General features: G+C 40.4%; 2 protein-coding genes across 2 annotated transcripts; one reads left to right on the top strand and one right to left on the bottom strand.

The window, feature by feature from the left end:
- The first annotated feature begins 6483 nt into the window (after window positions 1–6483).
- LOC114515045 (nucleosome assembly protein 1-like 1) lies at window positions 6484–8876 on the top strand. Its single transcript, XM_036032821.1, is given in 2 exon segments — window positions 6484–7404; window positions 7406–8876. Coding segments are annotated over 2 exon segments (1164 nt in total). The 5' UTR covers window positions 6484–6588; the 3' UTR covers window positions 7754–8876.
- A 628-nt stretch (window positions 8877–9504) lies between these two features.
- PGBD2 (piggyBac transposable element derived 2) lies at window positions 9505–22556 on the bottom strand. Its single transcript, XM_036032820.1, has 2 exons — window positions 22485–22556; window positions 9505–11704 (listed from the first exon to the last, which is right to left on the bottom strand). Exon 2 carries the CDS (start codon window positions 11659–11661, stop codon window positions 10150–10152), a length of 1512 nt encoding a protein of 503 aa, XP_035888713.1. The 5' UTR covers window positions 11662–11704; window positions 22485–22556; the 3' UTR covers window positions 9505–10149.
- Window positions 22557–25082: the final 2526 nt, after the last annotated feature.

The following is a 25082-nucleotide window of genomic DNA, read 5'->3' as shown; positions in this document are numbered from 1 at the left end:
TGTTCCCCTCCACCCTGCACATCTCTTCCCACCCACATCCCCCTCCCCTGTAGTTAATTTCCATGGGTCATATCTGTAACTTCTTTGGCTTCTACATTTCCTATTCTTAACCTCTCCCTGTCTATTTTCTACCTACACTTTATGTTACTTATTTTCTGTGCCTTTCCCCCTTCTCTGCCCACCCACTCCCCCACTGATAATCCTCCATGTGATCTCCATTTTTGTGATTCTGTTCCTGTTCTAGTTGTTTGCTTAGTTTGTTTTTGCTTTTGTTTTAGGTTCAATGGTTAATAACTGTGAGTTTGTTGTCATTTTACTGTTCATATTTTTTATTTTATTCTTCTTAGATAAGTCCCTTTAACATTTCATATAATAAGGGCTTGGTGATGATGAACTCCTTTAACTTGACCTTATCTGGGAAGCACTTTATCTGCCCTTCATTCTAAATGATAGCTTTGCTGGGTAGAGTAATCTTGGATGTAGGCCCTTGCCTTTCATGACTTGGAATACTTCTTTCCAGCCCTTTCTTGCCTATAAGATTTCTTTTCAGAAATCAGCTGACAGTCTTGTGGGAATACCTTTGTAGGTAACTGTCTCCTTTTCTCTTGCTGCTTTTAAGATTCCCTCCTCTTTAATATTGGATAATGAAATTATGATGTGTCTTGGTATATGCTTCCTTAGGTCCAACTTTTTGGGGACTCTCTGAGCTTCCTGGCCTTCCTGGAAATCTATTTCCTTTGCCAGATTAGAAAAGTTCTCCTTCATTATATTTTCAAATAAGTTTTCGATTTCTTGCTCTTCCTCTTCTCCTTCTGACACCCCTATGATTTGTGAGTTGGAATGTTTAAGGTTGTCCTAGATCTTATTTTTTTGAATTCTTGTTTCTTCTGTTCTGGTTGAATGTGTATTTCTTCCATCTTCTCCAAACCCTTGATTTTGAGTCCTGGTTTCCTTCCTGTCATTCTTGGTTTCTTGTACATTTTCTTTTGTTTCATCTTTCATAACCTTCACTTCATAACCTCTATTTTGCAACTGTACTCAGCCATTTCTGTGTGTATCCTGGTTACCAGTGTTTTGAACTCTGCATCTGATAGGTTGGTTATCTCTTCGTCAATTAGTTGTATTTTTTCTGGAGGGTTTTTTTTTTTTTTTTCATTTCTATTTGGGCCACAATTTTTTGTCTTGGTGCCCTTGTTAGTTATTGAGGGGCAGAGACTTAGGTATTTGCCAGGGCGGGGCAACCCTCCTCACTATGTTGTGGTACTGTATGTGGAGGGGGGGTTCTGAGGGAACAGTGCAGCTTGCTCAGCTCTTAGCCAGCTTTCAGTCACTTCCTCCACTACCCACAAGAAATTGTGCCCATCTGGTGCTGATTCCTGGGTGGATAGTTTGTGTACATCTAGGACTCTGTGAGTCTCTGCAACAAATTCCCCTGTGAGGCTGGGAGTTTCTCCTGTCACCGCCACCCCCACAGGTTGTTTTTTTTTTTTTTTCAGTCAGAGGTTTTGAGGCTTTATTTCCCCACCCTGGAACCCTAGGTTGCACGGTCTGCCCATTGTTCCTCCCAGTTATCCACATGCAAAATGCAATAGTGCCCACTCCACCAGCTGCTGCCCGGCCCACTCCACCTGCCATGGCTTCACCCACCCTGGTCCTCCAGCTGCCACCTTGCCACCAGCTCTCCATCCCAGCTGCCTGTCTCCACCCCTCCTACAGGTCTGAATGAATGTTTTTTCTTTAACTCCTTGGTTGTTGGATCTTCCATACAGTTCAATTTTTTGACAGTTCTGGTTGGGGTTTTTTTGTTTTTGTTTTTTAGATTTTTTGTTGTCCTTCTTTTGGTTATGTGAGGAGGCACAGTGTATTCCTCCATCTTGGTCATAAGTCCATTGCCCATTTTTCAATTGGGCTGTTTGTCATCCTAGAGTGGACTTGTGTGAGTTCTCTATATGTTGGGGGATCAAACCCTTATCCAAGGTATCATTGTCAAACATATTTTCCCAGAAAGTTGGTTCCCTTTTCATTTTGCTGATGTTTTCTTTAGCCATGCAGTAATCTTTAATTTGATATAATACCATTTGTTAATTCCTTCTTTTATTGACCTTGCTCCAGGGAACATATTGGAGAAAATGTTGCTGCATGGGATATCTGTAATTCCCTGCCTATGTTCTCCCTAGGACTTTTATGGTGTCAAGACTTATATTTAAGTCTTTTATCTATCTTGAGTTTATTTTGCTGTATAGTGTAAGTTGTTAGTGTAGTTTCATTTTTTGGCATGTACCTGTCCAGATCTCCCAACACCATTTGTTGAAGAGGCTATTTTTACTCCATTTTAGGCTTCTGTTCCCTTTGTCAAATATTAATTGACCATAGAGACTTGGGTTTATTACTAGGCTCTCTATTCTGTTCTGTTGATCTAAGTATCTGTTCTTATGCCAGTACCAGACTGTTTTAATTACAATAGGCTTGTAGTATATTTTGATAGCAGGTATTGTGATCCCTCCTACTTTGTTCTTCTTTCTCAAATTGCTGAAGCTTTAGGGTTATTTTTCTAAATAAAGTTTCGAAATATTTATTCTATATTTGTGAAATATGTCATTGGTATTTTAATAGGGATTGTGTTGAACCTTTAAATTGCTTTGGGTAGTATGGACATTTTGATTATGTTAATTCTTCCAATCCATGAACATGGTATACACTTCCACTTATTTGTTGTGTGTTCCTTAATTTCTTTCTTTAGTGTTGTGTAGATTTCAGTACAGTTCTTTTACCTTCTTGATTAGATTTATTTCTAGGTACTTCATTTTTTCTTGTTGCTCTAGTAAATGGGATTTTCTTCCTAGTTTCTGTTTCTGATACTTTATGTTGGTATACAGAAATGCCTTCAATTTTTTAATATTGACTATCCCACTGTTTTGCCAAATTCGCTTGTTAGGTTGAGTAGTTTTTTGGTGGAGTCTATAGGGTTTTCTATGTACACTATCATGTCATCTGCAATGACAGTTTTACTTCCTCCTTTCCAATTTGTATGCCTTTTATTTCTTCTTCCTGTGTGATTGGTGTGGCTAGAATTTCCAAAACTATGTTGAATAGAAGTGGTGAAAATGAACACTCTTGTCTTCTTCCTGATCTTGGGGGAAAAATCTTTCAGTTTTTGCTCATTGAGTAGGATGTTGGCTGTAGGTTTCTCATACACGGCCTTTATTATATTGAGGTATGCTCCCTCTATTCCCACTTTGCTAAGCGTTTTTATCATAAATGGGTGCTGTATTTTATCAAATGCTTTTCCAACATCTACTGATATGATCATATCATTTTTATCTTTCATGTTGTTTATGTTGTTACATTTACTGATTTGCATATATTGTACCATCCTTGCAATCCTGGAATAAATGCCACTTGATCATGGTGTATGATCTTTTTAATGTATCACTGGATGCAGTGTGCCAGAAATTTGTTGGACTTTAGTGTCTATGTTCATCAGCAATATTGGCCTGTAATTTTCTTTCTTTATTGTGTCTTTATCTGGTTTTGGGATTAGGATGTTGCTGGGCTCATAAAAAGAGTTTGGAAATCTTTTCTCTTCATGGATTTTTTTGGAATAGTTTAAGAATGATAGGGGTTAGGTCTTCCTTAAATGTTTTGTGAAATTCTGTGAAACTGTCTGGTCCAGGGCTTTTGTGTTGGCAGTTTTTTTATTACTGCTTTGATTTCACTCTGTGTTATTAGTCTGTTCAGGCTTTCTGCTTCTTCATTCAGTTTTGGAAGATTTTATGTTTCTAGAAATATGTCCATTTCACCCAGGTTTTCAAATTTCTTGGCAGACAGTTGTTTGTAGTAATTTCTTACAACCCTGTTTTTCTGTGGTATGTTTTAATTTCTCCTCTTTCATTTCTGATTTTATTTATTTGGGTCCTCCTTTTTTTTTCTTGATGAGTCTAGTTAAAGGCTTGTCAATTTTGTTTACCTTTTCTAAGAACAAGCTCCTGGATTTATTGATCCTTTGAATTGCTATTTCATCTCTATGTCATTTAATTCTGCTCTAGTCTTATTTCCTTTCTTCTACTCATCTAGGCTGTGTTTGTTGTTATTCCTCCAGTTCTTTTTGATGTAGGTTTAGGTTGTTTATTTGAAATGTTTCTGTTTTTTGCATAGGCCTGTATTGCTATGAACTTCCCTTTCGGAAGTGCCTTTGCTGTGTCCCATATTCACCCCAAAGAAGCAAAATACACATTCTTTTCAAATGCCCATGGAACATTTTCAAGGTAGACCACATGTCAGAGTTCAAAACAAGCCTCAAGATCTGATTCTCAAATACCACACCTGGGTGTGGGGCCAGCCTGTTTTGAGTCACCACCTCTCCTACCAATCTTGACATGGCTTCTTTATGTCCTTAGTTATAGGACTTCTGTTCAGCTAGTCTTCAGATGCTTCTCCAGGTTAATTGTTCTATAATTTTGTTGTACTTTTGACGTGATCATGGGAGGATTGAGCACAGTATCCACATACTGTGCCATCTTGAGTAAAACTCCTTCTTGGAGGTTTTCTGGAATCCGGCATATCCATGCAGTCAGTTTCTCACATGTTTCAGAAAGAGACCGGTGACCACCTGTATCATTTTACAACTGAAAGTCTTCTTCTGTGTATGCCAACAAGGAATGTCATCTAACTTGACAAGCTGTAATGCTTGATATAGTCCATAGTTTTCCACTGTTAGAGTGGAGCCAAATATATTTTTTGGCTTCAGGTATTGACCTGGTAAGGACTGCATATTCTCCAACATCTTTTATAACCAGAGACTAGTCATCTGTCCCACTGGCAAGATTTCCTTCAGCTCTTAAGGGAAAAGTCACAATTGGCTATTCTGTAGCATCTGAAAGCTATAAAGACTGTTTTCACAACCAATTTAATTAAACTGGGCAATCAGTAAAGTAAAAAAAAATACTTGAAAAGCATCTGCTACTATTTCTGGACCATTGTGATGCAGGAGATAAAAATGGAAAAGCAGATTTTGCTCAACAAAGTCTTCCTTGGACAAACATTTTAGAGTGCCCAGGCTAGATTTCTAAAGGTTGAAGTAATACATCAAAGGTATGAACATTTTTTAAAGTTCCTTGTGAAAGTAGTTCAGACCTAGAAAGTTTTCAGTAATACAAAGTCCTTTTACCCATCTTCCCCAGATGCTGACATATTGTATAACCATAGGACAATTATCAACAATGAAATTAATATCTATAAAACAGTATAAACTAATCTACAGACATTAATCAAGTTTCATCAATTCTCCCACTAATGTCCTTTTCAAAAACCATTTTTGGGGAACCTAGGCCAGAATCACACATTGCATTTTGTAATGCCTTCTTGGTCTCATCTAATCTTCAACAGTTCCTTATTTTTGTAGACTTTTACAAATTCAACACCTTCAAAAAGTGTGTTAGTCTACCATTTTGTGGACTGCCCTTCAATTGGAGTTTGTCCTAGTTTTCTTATGATTTGGAATTCAGTTTACACATTTTAGACAGGAATACCAGTGTATCATACTTGGGAGACACATGTCTATGTCTCATTACTGGTGGTTTTAACTTTGATTGCTTGGTTGAAGTGGTATCTCCCTGATTTCTCCACTAAGGAATTGCTATAACTGATGGGTATTTTGTGAGGAGATGCTTAGCCCTAATTAGAATCCACTCATTTTGCCTGAAAAATGATTATTCATGCACCACATAATGTCATGTTAGCTGACAGACTGTACATACAATGGTGGTCCCATATTATAATGAAGCTGAAAAATTCCTACTGCCTAGTAACACTGTAGCAGTCCTAATGTAGCATATTTTATTACTCATGTATTTTGTGGTAATAATGGTGAAAACAAACATACTGTTCAGCCAGTTATATGAGTATAGCAAATATATATATGAGCTGTACATAATATTTGATAATGACTATTTACAACAGAACAGAGCCTCTTACATTTATCTTCACTGTTCATTTGTTTTACATCTTCCATCACTTGTCTTTTTATATAGCATTGTACATTTAACCTTTGCCACCTAGGTTTTTATGAGATCTTGATTCACTGAGGATATTACTACAAACATAATATTGAAGTGTTTTCTCAATTGTTTTGCATTTCAACTTTGATAATGAATGTCAGTCTCACAGTTTTATACAGTCAAATATACTGATGTGCTCCTTTTTAATTTGTGCTTATAGAAAGTTCTTTCCCTTAATTTTTGATAGGTCCAAATTATTTTTTAATTATTTTTAATTTTTATTTTTCTGAAATATATTCCATTAGGTTTTCCAACAAAAAATATTTTCTATATTTCGATACTTTTCTTCAGACCAATTTATATCAATGGGCAAATACATATAACTTTTAGTAAACTATGCAAACCACCCATCTGAGGGGAAAAACGAATCCTTACCTCATACTATCTATAAAAAATTAATTCCATTTTTTTAAGCGCTATCTGCTCCCAGCGCCGCCTCCTGCTCCTCCCGCTGCCACCCTGAGTCACTGACTGCACAGCTCCGGCCGCCTGGATACCTGTGCTAGCCATCGATATTTGGAGTTCTTATAACATGGCAGACATTGACAACAAAGAACAGTCTGAACTTGATCAAGATTTGGATGATGTTGAAGAAGTAGGAGAAACTGGTGAAGAAACAAAAATCAAAGCGTGTCAGCTGACTGTTCAGATGATGCAAAATCCTCAGATTCTTGCAGCCCTCCAAGAAAGACTTGATGGTCTGGTAGAAACACCAACAGGATACATTGAAAGTTTGCCTAAGGTAGTTAAAAGACCAGTGAATGCTCTCAAAAACCTTCAAGTTAAATGTGCACAGATAGAAGCCAAGTTCTATGAAGAAGTTCATGATCTTGAAAGAAAGTATGCTGTTCTCTATCAGCCTTTATTTGATAAGTGATTTGAGATCATTAATGCAATTTATGAACTTATGGAAGAAGAATGTGAATGGAAACCAGATAAGGAAGATGAAATTTTGGAGGAATTGAAAAAAAAGGCCAAAATTGAAGATGAGAAAAAGGATGAAGAAAAACAAGACCCCAAGGGAATTCCTGAATTTTGGTTGACTGCTTTTAAGAATGTTGACTTGCTCAGTGATATGGTTCAAGAACATGATGAACCTATTCTGAAGCACTTGAAAGATATTAAAGTGAAGTTCTCAGATGCTGGCCAGCCTATGAGCTTTGTTTTAGAATTTCACTTTGAACCCAATGAGTATTTCACAAATGAAGTGTTGACAAAGACATATGGCATGAGGTCAGAACCAAATGATTCTGATCCCTTTTCTTTTGATGGACCAGAAATTATGGGTTGTACAGGGTGCCAGGTAGATTGGAAAAAAGGGAAGAATGTCACTTTGAAAACCATTTTTTAAAAAAAAGCAGAAACACAAGGGATGTGGGATAGTTTGTACTATGACCAAAACAGTTTCCAAAGATTCTTTCTTTAATTTTTTTGCTCCTCCTGAAGTTCCTGAGGGTGGCGACCTGGATGATGATGCTGAAGCTATCCTTGCTGCAGACTTTGAAATTGGTCACTTTTTACATGAGCATATAATCCCAAGATCAGTGTTGTATTTTACTGGAGAAGCCATTGAAGATGATGATGATGATTATGAAGAAGGTGAAGAAGTGGATGAGGAAGGGGAAGAAGAAGAGGAAAATGATCCAGACTATGACTCAAAGAAGGATCAAAACCCAGCAGAGTGCAAGCAGCAGTGAAGCAGGATGTGTGTGGCCTTGAGGATAACCTACACTGGTCTACCTTCTTGCTTCCCTGGAAAGGATGAATTTTCATCATTTGACAAGTTCATTTCGAGTTTTATGTTGTTTGTTTGCTTGCTTGTTTTTGGTTTTGCAGCCTAAAATAAAAATGTCAAATATAATTTTAGTTCTCACAGATAATGTCTTAATTGTGTACTAATTCAGGCAGAAACAGAGCCCTAGCTTGACTTAAACATTATACTCAGTTTACCATTACATTGAAAAAAGGGTGCCAACTTTGGAAGAGGCGTACTGAATCTAGTAAGAAAGTGTAAAAAACAAAGACAAATAATGTATTTTTTAAAGAAAATTTAAGTTTTATTTCTTTTGGTTGAAACACAAGAGGGCCCCAAGCCTCTATGGTTAATTCCAGTTCTTATTGTTTAAAGTATGAGCATGTTATTTACCCATGCTTTTGCTTACTATGTATTAAAATGGGTAGTACTGTTTACTTAACTACCTCATGTGTTAGGCATATTAAATTAAATTATTTGAAATGTTTCTCAATCTTATTAAAAGCTCAAACTTTTGGACCTATTTGCACCACAAGTATGATATTCAGCCTTTTATTCTACCACAGTTTGATAAATAAACTAGAAAACAAAACTTAAGTACTTTATTCCGGGATCTGGTCACACAACGTTCTTTGTGTGGCTCCTATTTTAATAGAAATAGATGGACAGCCAATTATCTGAAAAGGTCTAAAGATTGTTTTAGGTATTTTAGTTATGACCATGTTGTAGAGATCATGGTACTAAAATAAAAATAACACTGTGGGGCTGGGTGGAATGCTGTTACATTTGAGGATTGTAGAGCCACATTTCAAATACCTCAGGCTAATTACTGTTAATTTTTTGTGGTTAACTTAAAAGCTTTGGCAGTAAGCGTGGACTAATTGGATTGTAATTGTAGAACAGCTTAGTGTTTCTGCTCATAATAAAATAACATTAGGTTCATTTTTAGAAGTAATAAAGCTTCCATTTTTGGAATGTGAATGAATACATTGTTATTTGTATAGTATTATCTGTTTCACTCCTGAGATTTTAATTAACTACTGGAAATCCTTAACCAATTGCGATAGTTTATAGGGGGAAAATGCCATGAAAACACCTTATATTTTTCTTCCTCATTTTCAAAATGATATTGGTTGCTTTGATCAGGTACTGTGTTAATTTTTTTTTTGTACCCATACTTCACTTGAACACAACTGAACTTAAAAAATGTTAATCTAAAGATAGGGTCCCATTTTTAATGAACTGACAATAGCAAAACCAGGTTGTGTTGGTTTTTTTTTCTCCCTCCATTCCTTTAGGAAATAGCTATTGCCAAAGTGGGGGAGTAATGCCATTTTGTCTTGTTAGATAAGGGTGATGTGGTTTGCAGAGGAATTGTTCTCTTAATGAAGTTGGGGTTTCAAAGGATATCAGTGTTCATCTTTGCCATCTCTCCAGTTCCAAAGCGGTTCTACCCCATTCAAGAAATTTCAAATATGTAATTGGAAATCCTTAATAAAATTTGCATTTAATTTTATAAAATGTAAAAAAAAAAAGAATTCCACATGGATATATGTGTACTAGGAAAATATTTTTATCAAGAAAACATGAACTACAAATGCAGCCCTCTGGATAAATACAAGACAGGTTATCTATGCCTGGACAGTTTGCTAGCATTGAATTAAAGTGAAATAAATATAATTAAGATAGCCTTCATATTGATACAATATTTATACACTGTTGCCTATATCTTAGATTATAATCATTAGAACACAACTGTGAAATCTTTTTTATTGTTCATGAAAGTTTCTCTAAAGGATTTTGCTACATTTGATTATTCTTACTAGGACTCAGCTGTATACCAAAACCAGATTTGTATATGAATAGAAAAGGGCAATAAATAAATAATAATATAAAATATAGATTTCCAAACATTTATAATTACTAATATAAATATTAATTTATATTACTTATGAGGGCATAATGAAGAGGTAAGTGTTATGTAGGTGGGGAGAAAATATAACATCATTTATCATGGGTCTAGGTCTCTTTTTTGCAACTCAAAAAAAACACAAGTGCTCCAACTTTATTACATCTTACTATGCACCAGACACTGGGGCTCTCCCTGCCACGCTCACCAGCACTCTCATTGCCAACATATCACCGGACATGGTATTCCCGGAAGCACTTGGTATGCACACCCTTCCAGCACTTCTCACAGCGGGTGTTGGTCTGTGAGTGGCAGAGTGCACACCGGGTCCTCTTGTCTTGGTGTATGATCCAGTGCCCGATCATGTCAAATCTGCTCTCAGTTTCCAGCTGCCGGCTCCACCTTCCCTGGGACGTTGTGTTGGCATTGCTCTACAGGTATACACAGGCCACGTACCTGTGGAATGCCAGAAGGTCCACCTGTGAGTCATGGCAGCAGATCCTGTGCAGCTGCCATGCATTGTTGAGGGCAGCATCAAGAATGTAGCCCATAAAGATTGAGTACCACTTCATGCCTCGTATCTTCACCTTGTACCTGGCCATGTTCTGGTTCATGCGCCCCACACCCCCTGCCTTCTCCTGGTACAACCTCAGCAGGGACGGCTGGCAGACCTGGCTCTGTACCCTGGCTGCTCCCGATAGACAGCTGGTCAGCCCCACAGGATCAATGCCAGTGGCATTGGAACAGATGTTGACCACACTGCTGTCATGCCAGCAGCACACAATGATCTCCTCATGCTCTTCCACTTTGTAATCAAAGGAACTCCTCTTCATTTTCTTCAGCTCTTTAGGATTTTTAAGGGGACATTGTTCAGTCCTGTATTCACGTACAGTTCCTGTGGCCTTCACCCCTTTTTTCCTCAAAAGGGACATCAATTTCACACTTGTAAAAACCTTGTCAAAAAATATGTGGTATGGCAGACAGCCGCGCTCCTGAAGTGCATCTACAAATTTTAATACCATGCTGCCTCCCAGGTCTAGGCCCTGGTCTGGCTTGGTGAACAGTGTGGCCTGTGAGGGCTCAAACCACACCAAATATCCCTTGCTGGTTGTGCCACACCATATCTTATAGCCCAGCAGCACAGACTTCCCTGTGGGCAACTGCTTGGAGCCCCGGTGCCCAAAGTACTCACACATGGACTCGCCAAAGCTGTAGAACTCTTCCAAGGGTGCATGCTGCCGGAAATTGCAATTCATTCGAATGATGAGAGGCCTAACCTTGGCAAACCAATCACTTTCATCCAGTTCATTGTTATCTGCAAAATGCAGATATGAAAATATCAGTTCAAATCTGTCCCTTCTAATGGCATCAGCTACAAGATGGTGATGTGAATCAGGAGATGTTTCCCAAAACATTTTTCTCCTTGGGTAGGATATATACCCACTTAAAATCAAAATGCCCAAAACACACTTCAATTCTTGAGCTGTGAGACCCAGACTGACATTTTTTTGGCAAGCATAACGATTGGTTTCATTAACAATAAAATTGATTGTTCCTTCCTCAAAAAACAACTCGAAGAGGCCTACAGGACTCAGCTCCTGACTTTTGAGATCCTCTGTATGAGGATCTAACTCCATCCAACTGCTAAAGTCTGGTCGGATATCTCTTTTGGTCCAAACTCGCTGAGTTTCCACTACTGCCTTCTGCTTCTTCACAGCCAGCTGTAGCAGCAGGTCCTCCTCCTCCCCTGGGCTGTCGTCCTCAGGTACAACAGAGGCATGCAGAATACTTCTAGGCAGCTGGGCACCTTGCTGGCCATCTTCATCACCAGAGTCCTCATCAGTGAAGTCCCCTACAGCACTGTCAGGAGGGGAGATAAAGATCTCCTCCCCAATGCAGCCAGAATCCTCCTCCAGAGCTTTCAGAACTTCAAGCACCTTCATAGACTTCAGCTTTGGGATGACACCTCACCCAGCAGTAAGGCCACTGCAACAAAAGGAAACAGAATAGGGAAAATTGACATAAGAGAGACAGTGTTTCAGCAAAAACCCTATTAATGCACTCCTCACAAGGCAGTCATTGCCACTGCACAACCTCTGGGCTTAAACATCATCTCAAACGTGGCACCCCAGGTGTTGGGAACTGCCCTGACTGGTATCAGAAGCTGAAACCCCCACCTAGGCTAAGGCTAAGGGAACGCCCTTGGAACGCTAAGCCAGCAAGGAGACAAAAGCTTATCTCCCTGGCAGGAATGCTGCTTCTGCTGCTTTATTCATAACTGAACCCCCAAAAGCTTGGTCGGTTAGCCAAAGACGGGTAAGATTCCCCAAGGGGGGAACGACCTAAGACAGGCACGATCACTTTGGGAGGCCCCCCAAAAGAAGGACTTTGGGGGCTGCAGCTAAAGAGGGTGACAGACCCTCGCTCCTCGGCTTTGACATAGCCTGAGTTCTCATCGTCTGGGAGAAAATCTCCTTATTGCCTTAGTTCCCATGCTAAGCCTGAAACAATGACAGGGTCGTGCAGCTCTGTGCTGAAAAGGGTGGATTCCCTGGGTGATCAGGCCTAAGAAAGAATATGTAAATTACTGTGAAACCTTCTTTGTTTAGAATGCTCTCAGTTGAATGAGAGGGGTCCAAGGAGGAAGTTAGTTTGTTCCTCAAAGTCTTACAGCCCTTTGACCCCAACTCAAAATAGACCAGCAGAGTTCCTTGTTTTCTATGGTTCCTTACTTCCCCCTAATGAGTACTGTACTTTGCCTGAATTATTATGCAAAATGAGCCCAACAAAAGCAGGTATGGATGGTAAATCAGCGCGCTCCCCACTGTGGGGGGGGGGGTGGCCATTTCGTCCCTACTTCTCCACAGAAACTAGTTTGTCTCTGTGCATGTTTTTTTCTCGCATGTTATCGTCGAGCCATCCACAGCGTTCCGTGGTCACTGCTGGCCGGTGACCCATGCGCAACACCCAGGCACAGTGCCAGGTAAGAGAATTTTCCAGACAAATTATTCCAGACAGATTAAAACTATTTTAATAGCCCTGGCTGGCATAGCTCAGTGGATTGAGTGTGGGCCTGTGTACCAAAGGATCCTGGCTTGATTCTCAGTCTAGGGCACATGCCTGGGTTGCAGGCCAGGTCCCCAGTAGGGGGTATGCAAGGGGCAACCACACATTGATGTTTCTCTCCCTTTCTCCCTCCCTTACCCATTCTCTAAAAATAAACATAATCTTTAAAAAAAAAAAAAACTATTTTAATAATAGAAGTCCAAAGACATTCCAGACTTCCTTTTCTTCTTAAATAAAGTGTCCTGAATACACAATGCCCTCTAGTAGTGAGTCCAGATGCTAATTTCATCATCTGGATAGTAGTCACTGGACTGCTGAAGTGATACCCACTAGTGTCCCTTGATTCAGTGGCCCCAGAAGCTATGCTTCATGCTCCAGTCTTGTGTTTTCTCTTTTTCTTATTTATTTAGGGAATTACAAATCTCCTCATTTCCCAAACTCTCAAACTCGTGCTACTTGAACTCTCACTACCCAAGTTTAGGACCTGAACAGACTGAGACATATATTCAGACTCCTCAATACCAGGTATCTCACTACATACTAAATGCAGTTCAGAACCTAATACATTTAGAAAATATGGACCCTTTCATTCCAACTCTCCCTTGGCTGGCAAGAAATACTATTCACGAGTAGGCACTGCTCAGAAGCAGTGGGCACACTCCATTCCTGACTTGCTTAGGACTTGTAACTGAAGGAGACAGATGACAGATCAACAAGCAAGTAACCCTGCTGAGTGATACTGGCTAGTGATGAGGGTCATCCTGGATCAGGACAGAGAATGCAGTAAAGAAGTAGGACTGGTAGCGCAACTTTAGGCAGATGGTTAATGAAGGCTCACAGGGAGGATGATTTGAAAGTTAGGAAGTACAACACGCCCCCCGCCTGCCCTCCCACCGTGGGCCGTGTAACCCCGAGTGTGAGGCCTCGGATGGCCCACCCTGAGGGAATGGAGAGCAGCTGCAGGTGCCGCGCTCTCTTTGGCCCTTTTTGCTGTGTATGGTGAGAGATCTAAGATGGCGTCGGAGTAGGAAGGAGCAGATTTGGCTTTCCTCTGCTCAGGGGAGAAAATCCTGACCGATCTATGGAGTAGAAAGGCAAGCAACCAACATATTTCAGCATTTTTGAAAACAGAGGACCAAGGATTGTGGCAGAACCGAAAGAACAAAGAACGGATCCTAAGGGGAGTGCTGCAACAAGGTAGGGTCCCAGGACAAGCGTGTGGTCCCGGGGCTGCAGCCCCTGGCCCGGGGGCCACTGCTGGGTTTACCATAGGGTTCTTGGGAGAGAGCCAGGTCAACTGCTCCCTCCCCAGCCGAGCAAGGTCTGAGCGGCTCTGGGAGGAATCCAGGTGCTGGCAAACACACAGGGGCTGTGAGCACCTTTGGAGGCGGTGGACACCAGAGCCGAGTCGTGCAGCGGACCCGGACTCCCACAGTCACCGGTCTGGCTGGAGCTTTGGCGGTGAGAGAAGCCAGGCCACTGTTGGGAGCAGCGGGCTCGAACGGGAGGAATTTCTCAAGAGGAAGGAGTGAATAGACACAGACACTGTTTGGGGAATTCTCCTGAAGTAATCAGTGGCTCTAGCCTGTCTGCTCCCCAGCTGTGAGCGCGCAGGCATGGGCGCACCGGCAGCGGACGGGCCGCGCCCACAGCGAATGGGCAGTGCCCGCTCTCGGGAGCACCGGCGCAGGAGCGCGCCTGCAAGGAGAGCATCCCCGCACACCAGCCCACAGCAGTAACCCTGGGGAAAGACCTGATTCCCACACCCAGGGCCTAAAGCTGAGGAGCCAGTGCGAACTCCACGGGCCGAGGAAGAAAAGCCAAACAAATCATCCTTCAGCCTGCCTCAACCAGCAAGAGCAGAAAAACCGGTTTGGCCACTTTGAAATCAAGAGACTTTTTAATTCGATTCTATTTTTTTAACAATTTTTAATTTTTTAAGTTTTATTGTTTTTATTCTCTTTTGATTTCTTTTTCCTCTCTTACCTGATTTCTTGTTTTATTCCTTCCTTCTTCCGGTCCTCCAATTTTATCTCTTCTTCCTTCCTTCGTCTGCCTTTTCTATTTTTTACTTTTTAAAATTTTTTCCTAAATACCTACAAGTGAGACAAAATCCTGGATCGGTGAAAAGACCAAAGTTGAACCCAAAGAAGGGGGCATCACAACAGCTGGGACAGTGAGATAAATGTCACTCTGCTATTACAGAGAACCTGCAAGTTATTGCATATTTGTATTATTATTATTTTTCCAGTGTTCCTACATCTTTTTTTTAACAGTATTTTTATATCCCTCCTATTTTTGTATAGCATGCTTTGCTAGGCTGGATTTATGTATGACCTGACAGCTTTCCCCTGATATCTCTTTCTATACTGTATTACTAATCTACTGTCCATTAACTCACCTGTGTCCCATCAGCACACTACTCGATGTTCTGTACTCCCTATTCTTGTTACCTAGATCTCATAGACTCTGCTATATGAATGTTGCCATAATATTATTGTAAATAACTGCTGTTCCATGCAATAGCAATTACTTCACAACACCCCCCCCCCCAGATCTTAGCCCATTTCAAAGTTTCCTGAACTCTATTAGTGTAGTGGTTAACTCTATTCTCTCACACATTACACCTATTTACTATCCTTTACTCTCACCTTACCCCAGAACCTGACCGCCCACAACCTCTCTGCTTTATAGATCCAACTCACAATCCTTCCTCCCCCAACAAGAGTCCTATCTTCTTTCCATCCTTTCTAAAAATCAGCTAGCTGGGTGGGAGACCATGGTTAACACTATACATAGTGAAAGGATCTCCTATATCTTCCCTACTTGCTACTACTGTAAATAGCATAGAATTCTCGGTTGCTGTCTTAAACCATTTTGCCTTCCCCCTCCAACTGATGACAAAAAAGAATAGGTGGAGGAGGTGAACACCAGGATACCCACTGGAAAAGGAAACCCAACAACAAAGGAACCACTAACAGATAACAGCAGAAGAAGGTGAAGGAGGGAGTAGTAACCACACAAACCTCAATCCAGGACTTATCTGGGAATACAACTAAACAGTAGAGACAGTACCCAATACAAGCAACTGAACAAGATTTCTTTAAACCTTGTACACACAGAAGAACCAGCTTCAACACAATCTGCCCTACCAGCACAACAAAATACAGAAGGTGGTGGACAGAGTGACCCACATTTAACCAGCTGGCAGGAAGGAACCACCAAAGAAAGACTCAACAACAATCAAAACCCAAAGACAAACACAAAGCCAACTTAAACGACAGCCCAAGACCAGTGAGCTTGGGGGGAGAAGGAAACAGCACCACTGAAACTCACTGCTACTCTACTAAAGAAGTTCACAACATAAACCCAGGGAGCCAGAACAGATCAATATAAGAAGCTGAGGCGAACAAGAAGAGTCTCACAAACAATGGGAAGACAAAGAAATACTCCCCAAATGAAAGGAAAGGAGGAAGCCTCAAAAAGAATGCTAAATGAAACAGAGGCAATTCAACTATCAGATATTGAATTCAAAGCAGTGATTGTCAGGAAGCTCAATGAGCTCACAATGAGCTACGAGAAACTACAGGGAAGCTACAATGAACTCAATGAAAACTACATCAGCATAAAAAAGGAAACAGAAACTCTCAACAAGGACCAAGAGGAAATGAAGAATACAATCTCTGAAATGAAGAACACAGTAGAAGGAATGAAAAGCAGGATCGATGAAGCAGAAGATCGGATCAGCGAGCAAGAGGACAAAGTAGAAGAAAACACCCAGAAAGAGCAAGAAAAGGAAAAGAGGCTCAGAAAATATGAAGAGGGATTAAGAGAAATGCAAGACAATATGAAACGTAATAATATCCGTATAATAGGGATACCAGAAGGAGAAGAGCAAGGGATAGAAAACCTAGTTGAACAAGTGATGATGGAAAACTTCCCTAATTTGAGGAGACAAAAAGTCACACAAATACAGGAAACACAGAGAGTCCCAATCAAGAGGAACCCAAAGAGGCCCACCTCAAGACACATCATAATTAAAATGGAAAAATTTCAAGACAAAGAGAGAATCTTAAAGGCAGCAAGGGAGAAGAAGGAAGTAACATACAAGGGGGCCCCAATAAGGCTAACAGCTGACTTCTCAATGGAAACACTCCAACCAGAAGAGAATGGCAAGAAATAATCCAAGTAATGAGAACCAGAGGCCTGCAACCACGACTACTTTCCCAGCAAGGCTCTCAATTAAGATAGAAGGCCGAATAAGAAGCTTCCCAGACAAAAGAAGTCTAAAAGAATACACCTCCACTAAACCAGCTCTGCAAGAGATGCTGAAGGGACTGCTTTAAGGAAAGAAACGAAAAGAGAGAGTGAGAGAGGATCACACATACATAAAAGGCAATGGATAAGTACCTATCAATAATAACCTTAAACGTAAATGGATTAAATGCTCCAATCAAAAGACATAGAATAGCTGATTGGATAAGAAAACATGACCCACATGCTGTCTACAAGAGACCCACCTCAGGATAAAAGACCTGCACAGGTTGAAAGTGAAGGGCTGGAAACAAATTTTCCAAGCAAATGGACAGGGAAAAAAAGCCGGGGTAGCAATACTCATATCTGACAAAATAGACTTCCAAAGAAGGTCCATAAAGAGAGGCCCAGAAGGTCATTTCATAATACTCAAGGGAAGAATTCACCAAGAAGACATAAATATTGTAAATATATATGCACCCAACATAGGAGCACCCAAATACATAAAGAAAATCTTAGAGGACTTCAAGAAAGATATGGACAGCAACACAATTATTGTGGGGGATTTTAACAGCCCTCTATCAAAAATGGACAGATCTTCTAAACAAAACACGAAAAAAGATATTGTGGCATTGAACAATACCCTAGACAAACTGGTTTTTACTGATATTTATAGAACCCTCCATCCCAAAGAAGCTAAATACACATTTTTTTCAAATGTACATGGAACATTTTCAAAGATTGACCACATGATAGGACACAAAACAAGCCTCAACAATTTCAAAAAAATTGAAATCATACCAAGCAATTTCTCGGATCACAAGGGACTGAAACTAGAAACCAACCCCAAGGAAAAAAACCAAAAACACTCAAATTCATGGAGATTAAACAGCATGCTATTAAACAATGAATGGGTCAAGAATGATATTAGGGAAGAAATCAAACGGTTTTTGGAAACAAATGAAAACGAACTCACAACAATCCAAAACTTATGGGACACAGCCAAGGCAGTCCTGAGGGGGAAGTTCATAGCGATACAGGCCCACCTAAAAAAGTTAGAAACATTTCAAACAAACAACCTAACCCTACGTCTACAAGAACTCGAGGAACAACAACAAAGACAGCCCAGAGCAAGCAGAAGGAAGGAAATGACCAAGATCAGAGCACAATTAAATGACATAGAGACTAAAAGCACAATTCTAAAGATCAATGAATCCAAGAGTTGGTTCTTTGAAAAGATAAACAAAATCGACAAGGCTTTAAGCAGACTCATCAAGAAAAAAAGAGAGAAAACCCAAATAAACACAATCAGAAATGAAAGAGGAGAGATTACAACAGATACCACAGAAATACAAAGGATTGTAACAAATACTACAAAGAGCTGTATGCCAAGAAATTTGAAAACCTAGGTGAAAGGGACAAATTTCTAGAAAAATATAATCTTCCAAAACTCAATGAAAAAGAAGCGGAAAGCCTGAACAGACCAATAACAACAAAAGAAATTGAAGCAGTAATCAAAAAACTCCCAACACACAAAAGCCCTGGACCAGATGGTTTCACAGGAGAATTCTACAAAGCATTTAAGGAAGAACTAACCTCTATTCTTCACAGACTAATTCAAAAAATCCAAAAAGATGGAAGACTACCAAACTCTTTTTATGAGGCCAACATCATCCTAATTCCAAAACCAGATAAAGACACAACAAAGAAAGAAAACTACAGGCCAATATCGCTGATGAACATTGACGCTAAAATCCTCAACAAGATACTGGCCAACCGCATCCAACAGTACATTAAGAAGATCATACACCATGACCAAGTGGGATTCATTCCAGGGATGCAAGGATGGTACAATATTTGCAAATCAGTAAATGTAATACATCACATAAACAAAAGCAAAGACAAAAACCACATGATTATATCAATTGATGCAGAAAAAGCATTTGATAAGGTACAACACCCATTCATGATAAAAACACTCAGTAAAGTGGGAATAGAGGGAGCATTCCTCAACATAATAAAGGCCATATATGAGAAACCTACAGCCAACATTATACTCAATGGGCAAAAATTAAAATCTTTTCCACTAAGAACAGGAACAAGACAAGGATGTCCACTTTCACCACTTCTATTCAATATAGTACTGGAAGTTCTAGCCACAGCAATCAGAGAAGAAAAAGAAATAAAAGGAATCCAAATCGGAAAGGAGGAAACAAAACTGTCACTGTTTGCAGATGACATGATAGTGTACATAGAAAATCCTATAGAGTCCACCAAAAAACTGCTTGACCTAATAAATGAATTTGGTAAAACAGCGGGATACAAAGTCAATATCCAGAAATCAAAGGCATTTCTGTACACCAACAATGAAACAGCAGAAGCAGAAATCAAGGAAAAAATCCCATTTGAAATAGCAAAAAGAAAAATAAAATACCTAGGAATAAACCTAACCAAAGAGGTAAAAGACCTGTATTCAGAAAACTACATAACACTGAGGAGAGAAATCAAGGAAGACACAAACAAATGGAAACATATACCGTGTTCATGGATTGGAAGAATTAATATCATTAAAATGTCCATACTGCCAAAATCAATTTACACATTCAATGCGATACCTATTAAAGTACCAATGGCATATTTCACAGACATAGAACAAACACTTCAACAATTTATATGGAACCATAAACAACCCCGAATAGCTGCTGCAATTTTGAGAAAGAAGAGTAAAGTAGGAGGGATCACAATACCTGACACTAAACTATACTACAAGGCCACTGTAATCAAAACAGCCTGGTACTGGCATAAAAACAGGCACATAGACCAATGGAACAGAACAGAGAGCCCAGAAATAAACCCAAGCCTCTACGGTCAATTAATATTTGACAAAGGAAGCAGCAACATAAAATGGAATAAAAATAGCCTCTTCAACAAATGGTGTTGGGAGAACTGGACAGCCACGTGCAAAAAAATGAAACTCGAGCACCAACTTACACCTTATACAAAAATAGATTCAAGGTGGATAAAAGACTTAAATATAAAGTGTGACACCATTAAAGTCCTAGAAGAGAACGTACGTAGGAAAATCTCAGATATTTCACGCAGAAACTTTTTTACTGACTTGTCCCCTAGAGCAAGGGACATAAAGGAAAGAATAAACAAATGGGACCTCATCAAAATTAAAAGCTTCTGCACAGCTAAGGAAAACAGTATCAAAATAAAAAGAGAACCAACTGTATGGGAAAACATATTTGCCAATGGTACCTCAGACAAGGGTTTAATCTCCAAAATATATAAAGAACTTACACGACTCCACTCTAAGAAGACAAGTAACCCAATTAAAAAATGGGCAAAGGACTTGAACAGACACTTCTCCAAGGAGGACATGCAGAAAATCCAAAGACACATGAAGGGATGCTCAATATCGCTAGCCATCAGAGAGATGCAGATTAAAACCACAATGAGATACCACTTCACGCCAGACAGAATGGCCATCGTAAACAAAACAACAAACAATAAGTGTTGGAGAGGATGTGGAGAAAGGGGGTCCCTAGTGCACTGTTGGTGGGACTGCAGACTGGTACAACCACTATGGAAAGCAGTTTGGAACTTCCTCAGAAAACTAAAAATGGATCTGCCTTTTGACCCAGCAATTCCATTGCTGGGTCTCTATCCTAAGAACACTGAAACACCAATACAAAAGAACCTTTGCACCCCGATGTTCATAGCAGCACAATTTACAATAGCTAGGTGCTGGAAGCAACCTAGATGCCCATCAGTAAATGAATGGATCAAAAAACTATGGTATATTTACACAATGGAATTCTATGCAGCAGAAAGAAAGAAGGAGCTCATACCCTTTGCAACAGCATGGATGGAGCTGGAAAGCATTATGCTAAGTGAAATAAGCCAGGCAGTGAAAGACAAATACCACATGATATCACCTTTAACAGGAATCTAAACAACAAAACAAAACAAAAAATAACTAGCAAAATATAACCAAAGACACTGAAATAGGGGATAGTTTGACAGTGGCCAGAGGGGAGAGAAGAGGGAATTTCAGGGGAGAATGGATAGGGATTACAGGAACAAATTTGGAGGACACATGGACAAAAACTAGGGGTGTGGGGTAATGGGGGGAAGGGGGGAGGGTTGGGTGGGTGGGCTGGAATGGGAGTACGGGGGAGAAAACTGTACTTGAACAATGATTAAAAAAAATAATAAAAATAAAAATAAAAATAAAGAAAGTTAGGAAGTACACCTTGCAGATAGCTGGGAACAGAGTGTTCCAAGCAAAGAGAAAGAAATGCAGGCTCTGGGTTGCAGGGCAGGTCCCCAGAAAGGGGTGCGCAAGAAGCAGCCACACACTATTTCTTTCCCTCTCTTTCTCCCTCCCCTCCCCTCTCTAAAAACAAATAAATAAAATCTTTTTAAAAATGAAAGAAAGAGGGAAGGAGGGAGGGTGGGAGGGTGGGAGGGAGGGGGGAAAATGAATGCAGGCTCAAGATCCAGGCCTAGTCTGTGAAGAGCAAGGAGGCCAGTAAGGCCATAGATGCAATGAGGGGAGAAAGTTGAGCAGAGGAAGCCAGGCCTGGGTCACACAGGGCTTCAGATTGTGTTCAGCTGTCACAAGAAGCCCACTGGTGGGTGAAGCAGAGTAATAAGGGGTCAGACATATCACTCTGGCCATGAGGATGGACTGGATGGGGAGGGTGGGCACTACTGCTGCCCTGTGTCCCTTTATGAACCCATACACACATAAAACAGCCCTGCCCAGAGGGAGGATATAGGTTTTACCAAGAAGGCTATTTATCTGTAGACCTGCCCTTAGATTCTGGAGTTCATGTTTCATTTAAGATTCACTCCAACCTCACTTCCTAGACACTAACTTTGCCAGCCCCCATGATGGAGGCTAGGGAATAGTTCTAACCTCTAGGGCAGTAAGATATTCTTCAAGTCGTGTGTGAGCCAGGTTCTCAGGTGGCAACAGCCATCTTCATGTCTTCTTTGGTCTTGCTTAGTTCATAGCAGTAGATCCTCGCTGGTCCAGTCAGGGTCTCTGCCAGTCTCCATAATTGAGCTATTGTTTGCCCAGTGCCTTCAAACAACTTGTGCACATGGGTGTCTAACCCTTGGAATGGGGAAAGCCTGCCCTGAGGTGGCCCCAGGAGAAACTATCTTTGTCTTCTAAGTAAATCATGTTTTTCAGTCAAGCATAGACATTGGAGCTGCAGGAGCTACACAGCTATATCTAGACCATGCACACTTCCTTGTCTGCCTCTTCTCTAATCCTCTCCCTTCCCTCCTCACTCTTCTTCCGTTTTGATTCCTAGATACTAGGTACTTAGTGAGGCCAGCAGGATGAAGGGCTAAAAACATCATGGGCTTGGCCTTTCAAAAACCGAGGAATAACTACTTGCATAAGTCTTTTATCAAAGAGCACTCCTACCTTGAAGTTGAAGTCATGATGAACTGGAAATATGCATTTGTCTTTACATGCAGAGGCTAAGAATCTGTAAGACAACAGAAGTTGATTTTTAAATTGCATCTTAATTAACAAAGTACTAAGATCTCTACCACTTAAGGGAAAAACATCTCTAGCTTAAGGTTCATCATCAGCCAGAGAGAAATGGGCTGAGTACATACAGGAAATGGTGCCTAGTTGGCTAGTTATAAGGAAAAATAACTTCTATGTTATTTTATTGTGACAGAACATAGCTGAGCAGTAGCTATTCTTAGGTAGGAGCTGACCAGCAGCCGTTCCCAGACAGCAGCCATTCCCAGATAAGCAGTTATCTCAAGGTCGTACACTAACCCCCGTTTTAGCAGCTGCATTCCTTCCCCTCCTCCTCCTTCTACCTGTGTAACAAGCATATAAAGAAGTTTCCAGCTTAAGCTCATTGCCCAGAATTTGGATATTATCTCCTCTGGGTCCACATGTGTGAATACACCCCACTTTGTAAACTCCCAGGCCATCTGAGTCGTCTTTTCCGTAACATTGTAACTCCTATGTTGTATGTTCTATGGCAGGGTTTCCCACTGTCAAAAATGTTGGCATTTTGGGCTGAGTGAGTCCTCATTGAGGGAGTCTGTCCTGTGTCAGTACCCCAGGCCTCTATCCACTAACAGAACACTCATACCCTTATTTGTGAAAACCAAAAATGTTTCCAGGCCTTACCAAGTATCCCTTGGGGGTGAAATATGCCATGACTGACAAATACTGAGTGTTACTGATACAACTCACAAGAATGAAGAAAGTGTTCTACATCCATGCTGTCCTGTATGGTAGCCATGAGCCACACATGGTTATAAGTTAAGCATTTAATATATGGCTAGTGTAACTGAGAAACTGAATTTTTAATTTTATTTAATTTTAATTAATATAAATAGTCATGTGTGGTTAACTGTTGACTACTGTGAAGTCCCAGACCCATGAAGGACTAATTTTGAAAAATCAAAACCATTACACTTTTAAAGTATATTAATGACCATAGAATAGGGACTTATAGAAAACACAAAAACTTGAAGATGTATAAATTTAATAACATCAAACTTCTAGCAAATCTGTAATATGCAGTCTCTACAATGTCCCCCAAACATCCCTACCTCCTGGTATTCACTCCCTGATATTAGACTACAAATAGACCGGGACGTTGGTCTTGTGCACACTATCTTCCTGCTCTCTCATTACTGACTCCACAGGAAGCTGGCTACAATGTTCTGAATTCTCCAAGGGAAAAGCCCAGAGGGCAAGAAATTGATGAAGGTCCCTGGCCAGAAGCCAGAGGATACTGAGCCCTGAGACCAACCCATCATGAACTGAAATCTGAGGAACAAACCTCTCCGTCAAACCTCCAGGATACCAGTCCCTACTGACAGTTTCACTGCAATAGCAAGAGACAGAAAGCCAATGGAACTCAGCTAAGCCATACCTAGATTCCTAACTGGAAGAAACTGAGAGATAATAAATGCTTATTGTTTTTTAGCTTGTATGTCATGGGGTAATTTGTGATGCAGTAAATAAGGTAACTAAGATAACATCTACATAACAAAATACCAAAAACAAAAGTCAAAGCCATAGATGTCACTGGATAATCAAAGTCCATATAACCAGCAAAGAAATAGTATCCAAAATATATAAACAATTTCTACAAAACAATGAGAAAAAAGATAAACAACCATAACCAGCAAGTTAGCTCATTAACTATCATTCACCATGAGGAACTCTCATGAAGTCTGGTGTTATTCAACTTCAGTTCTCAAGACAACATAGAATGTAGACACTAAAAGACATTAGGGACAGACCTACAAACAAAGGGCTAATAAAACAGGACTGGATAAAGATGCTGCAAGGTGAGGCACAAGGCTATATCAATGAATAGTACACATCCTCACTGCACAGAAAATCAACATGCTGATGTACCCTTACCACTGAACACAAGGGGTAGGGAGAGGGGAAATTTCCTAAGAATATTTAACTGTAAAGGTTCATAAGGTCAGTTCACACTTTAAGTGAAAATTCACCAGCATAGTCCCAAACAGTAAATCTACTACCTGCACCCTGCTGACCCTGCCCTGTCAAGCTCACACCATATAGAGGAGTCAGTTGGCTGTGGCCAGCTTGGGCTCTCGGTGCTGACTCTTTTAGAAGGCTCTTGAGAAGGAAAAGACTGAGATATGTGGCTCTAGAGCAAGGCCTATTGTTCCCTCACAAGCAAAACAGACACTACCATCCCTGTGCACAGCCATCCCTTCATACAGCCAAATTTTGGGTTGGTTAGGCCTGATAAACTCTATTGCCCATACCCTGCTAACTCCCTGAAACCCCACCCTCCTACATAGGTCTGAGAGGACCCACAGGGTGGCTGCTGGCCTTGGTGTACTCTGAGACTTTTGTTGAATGGCCTCAGTCCCAGCACTGGTGCCAGGTTTGAATGTGTATCAACCTGGTAACACCCTAAAAACCTACCTAACACAACTCACATACAACCACAGGCTCTTTCAGTGACTGAGCCTGATAGGCAGCCAGCAAAGAGAGGATGATCTT

The sequence above is a fragment of the Phyllostomus discolor genome, chromosome 8, assembly GCF_004126475.2.
Source record: "Phyllostomus discolor isolate MPI-MPIP mPhyDis1 chromosome 8, mPhyDis1.pri.v3, whole genome shotgun sequence".
In the NCBI taxonomy this organism is placed as follows: domain Eukaryota; kingdom Metazoa; phylum Chordata; class Mammalia; order Chiroptera; family Phyllostomidae; genus Phyllostomus; species Phyllostomus discolor.
The sequence above is the reverse complement of the archived record's forward strand: the minus strand, read 5'-3'. Positions and strand labels throughout refer to the sequence as shown.

Excerpts from the sequence above, each read along its gene's own strand:
- PGBD2 (XM_036032820.1), bottom strand. The coding sequence starts at position 11,661 with ATGAAGGTGCTTGAAGTTCTGAAAGCTCTGGAGGAGGATTCTGGCTGC.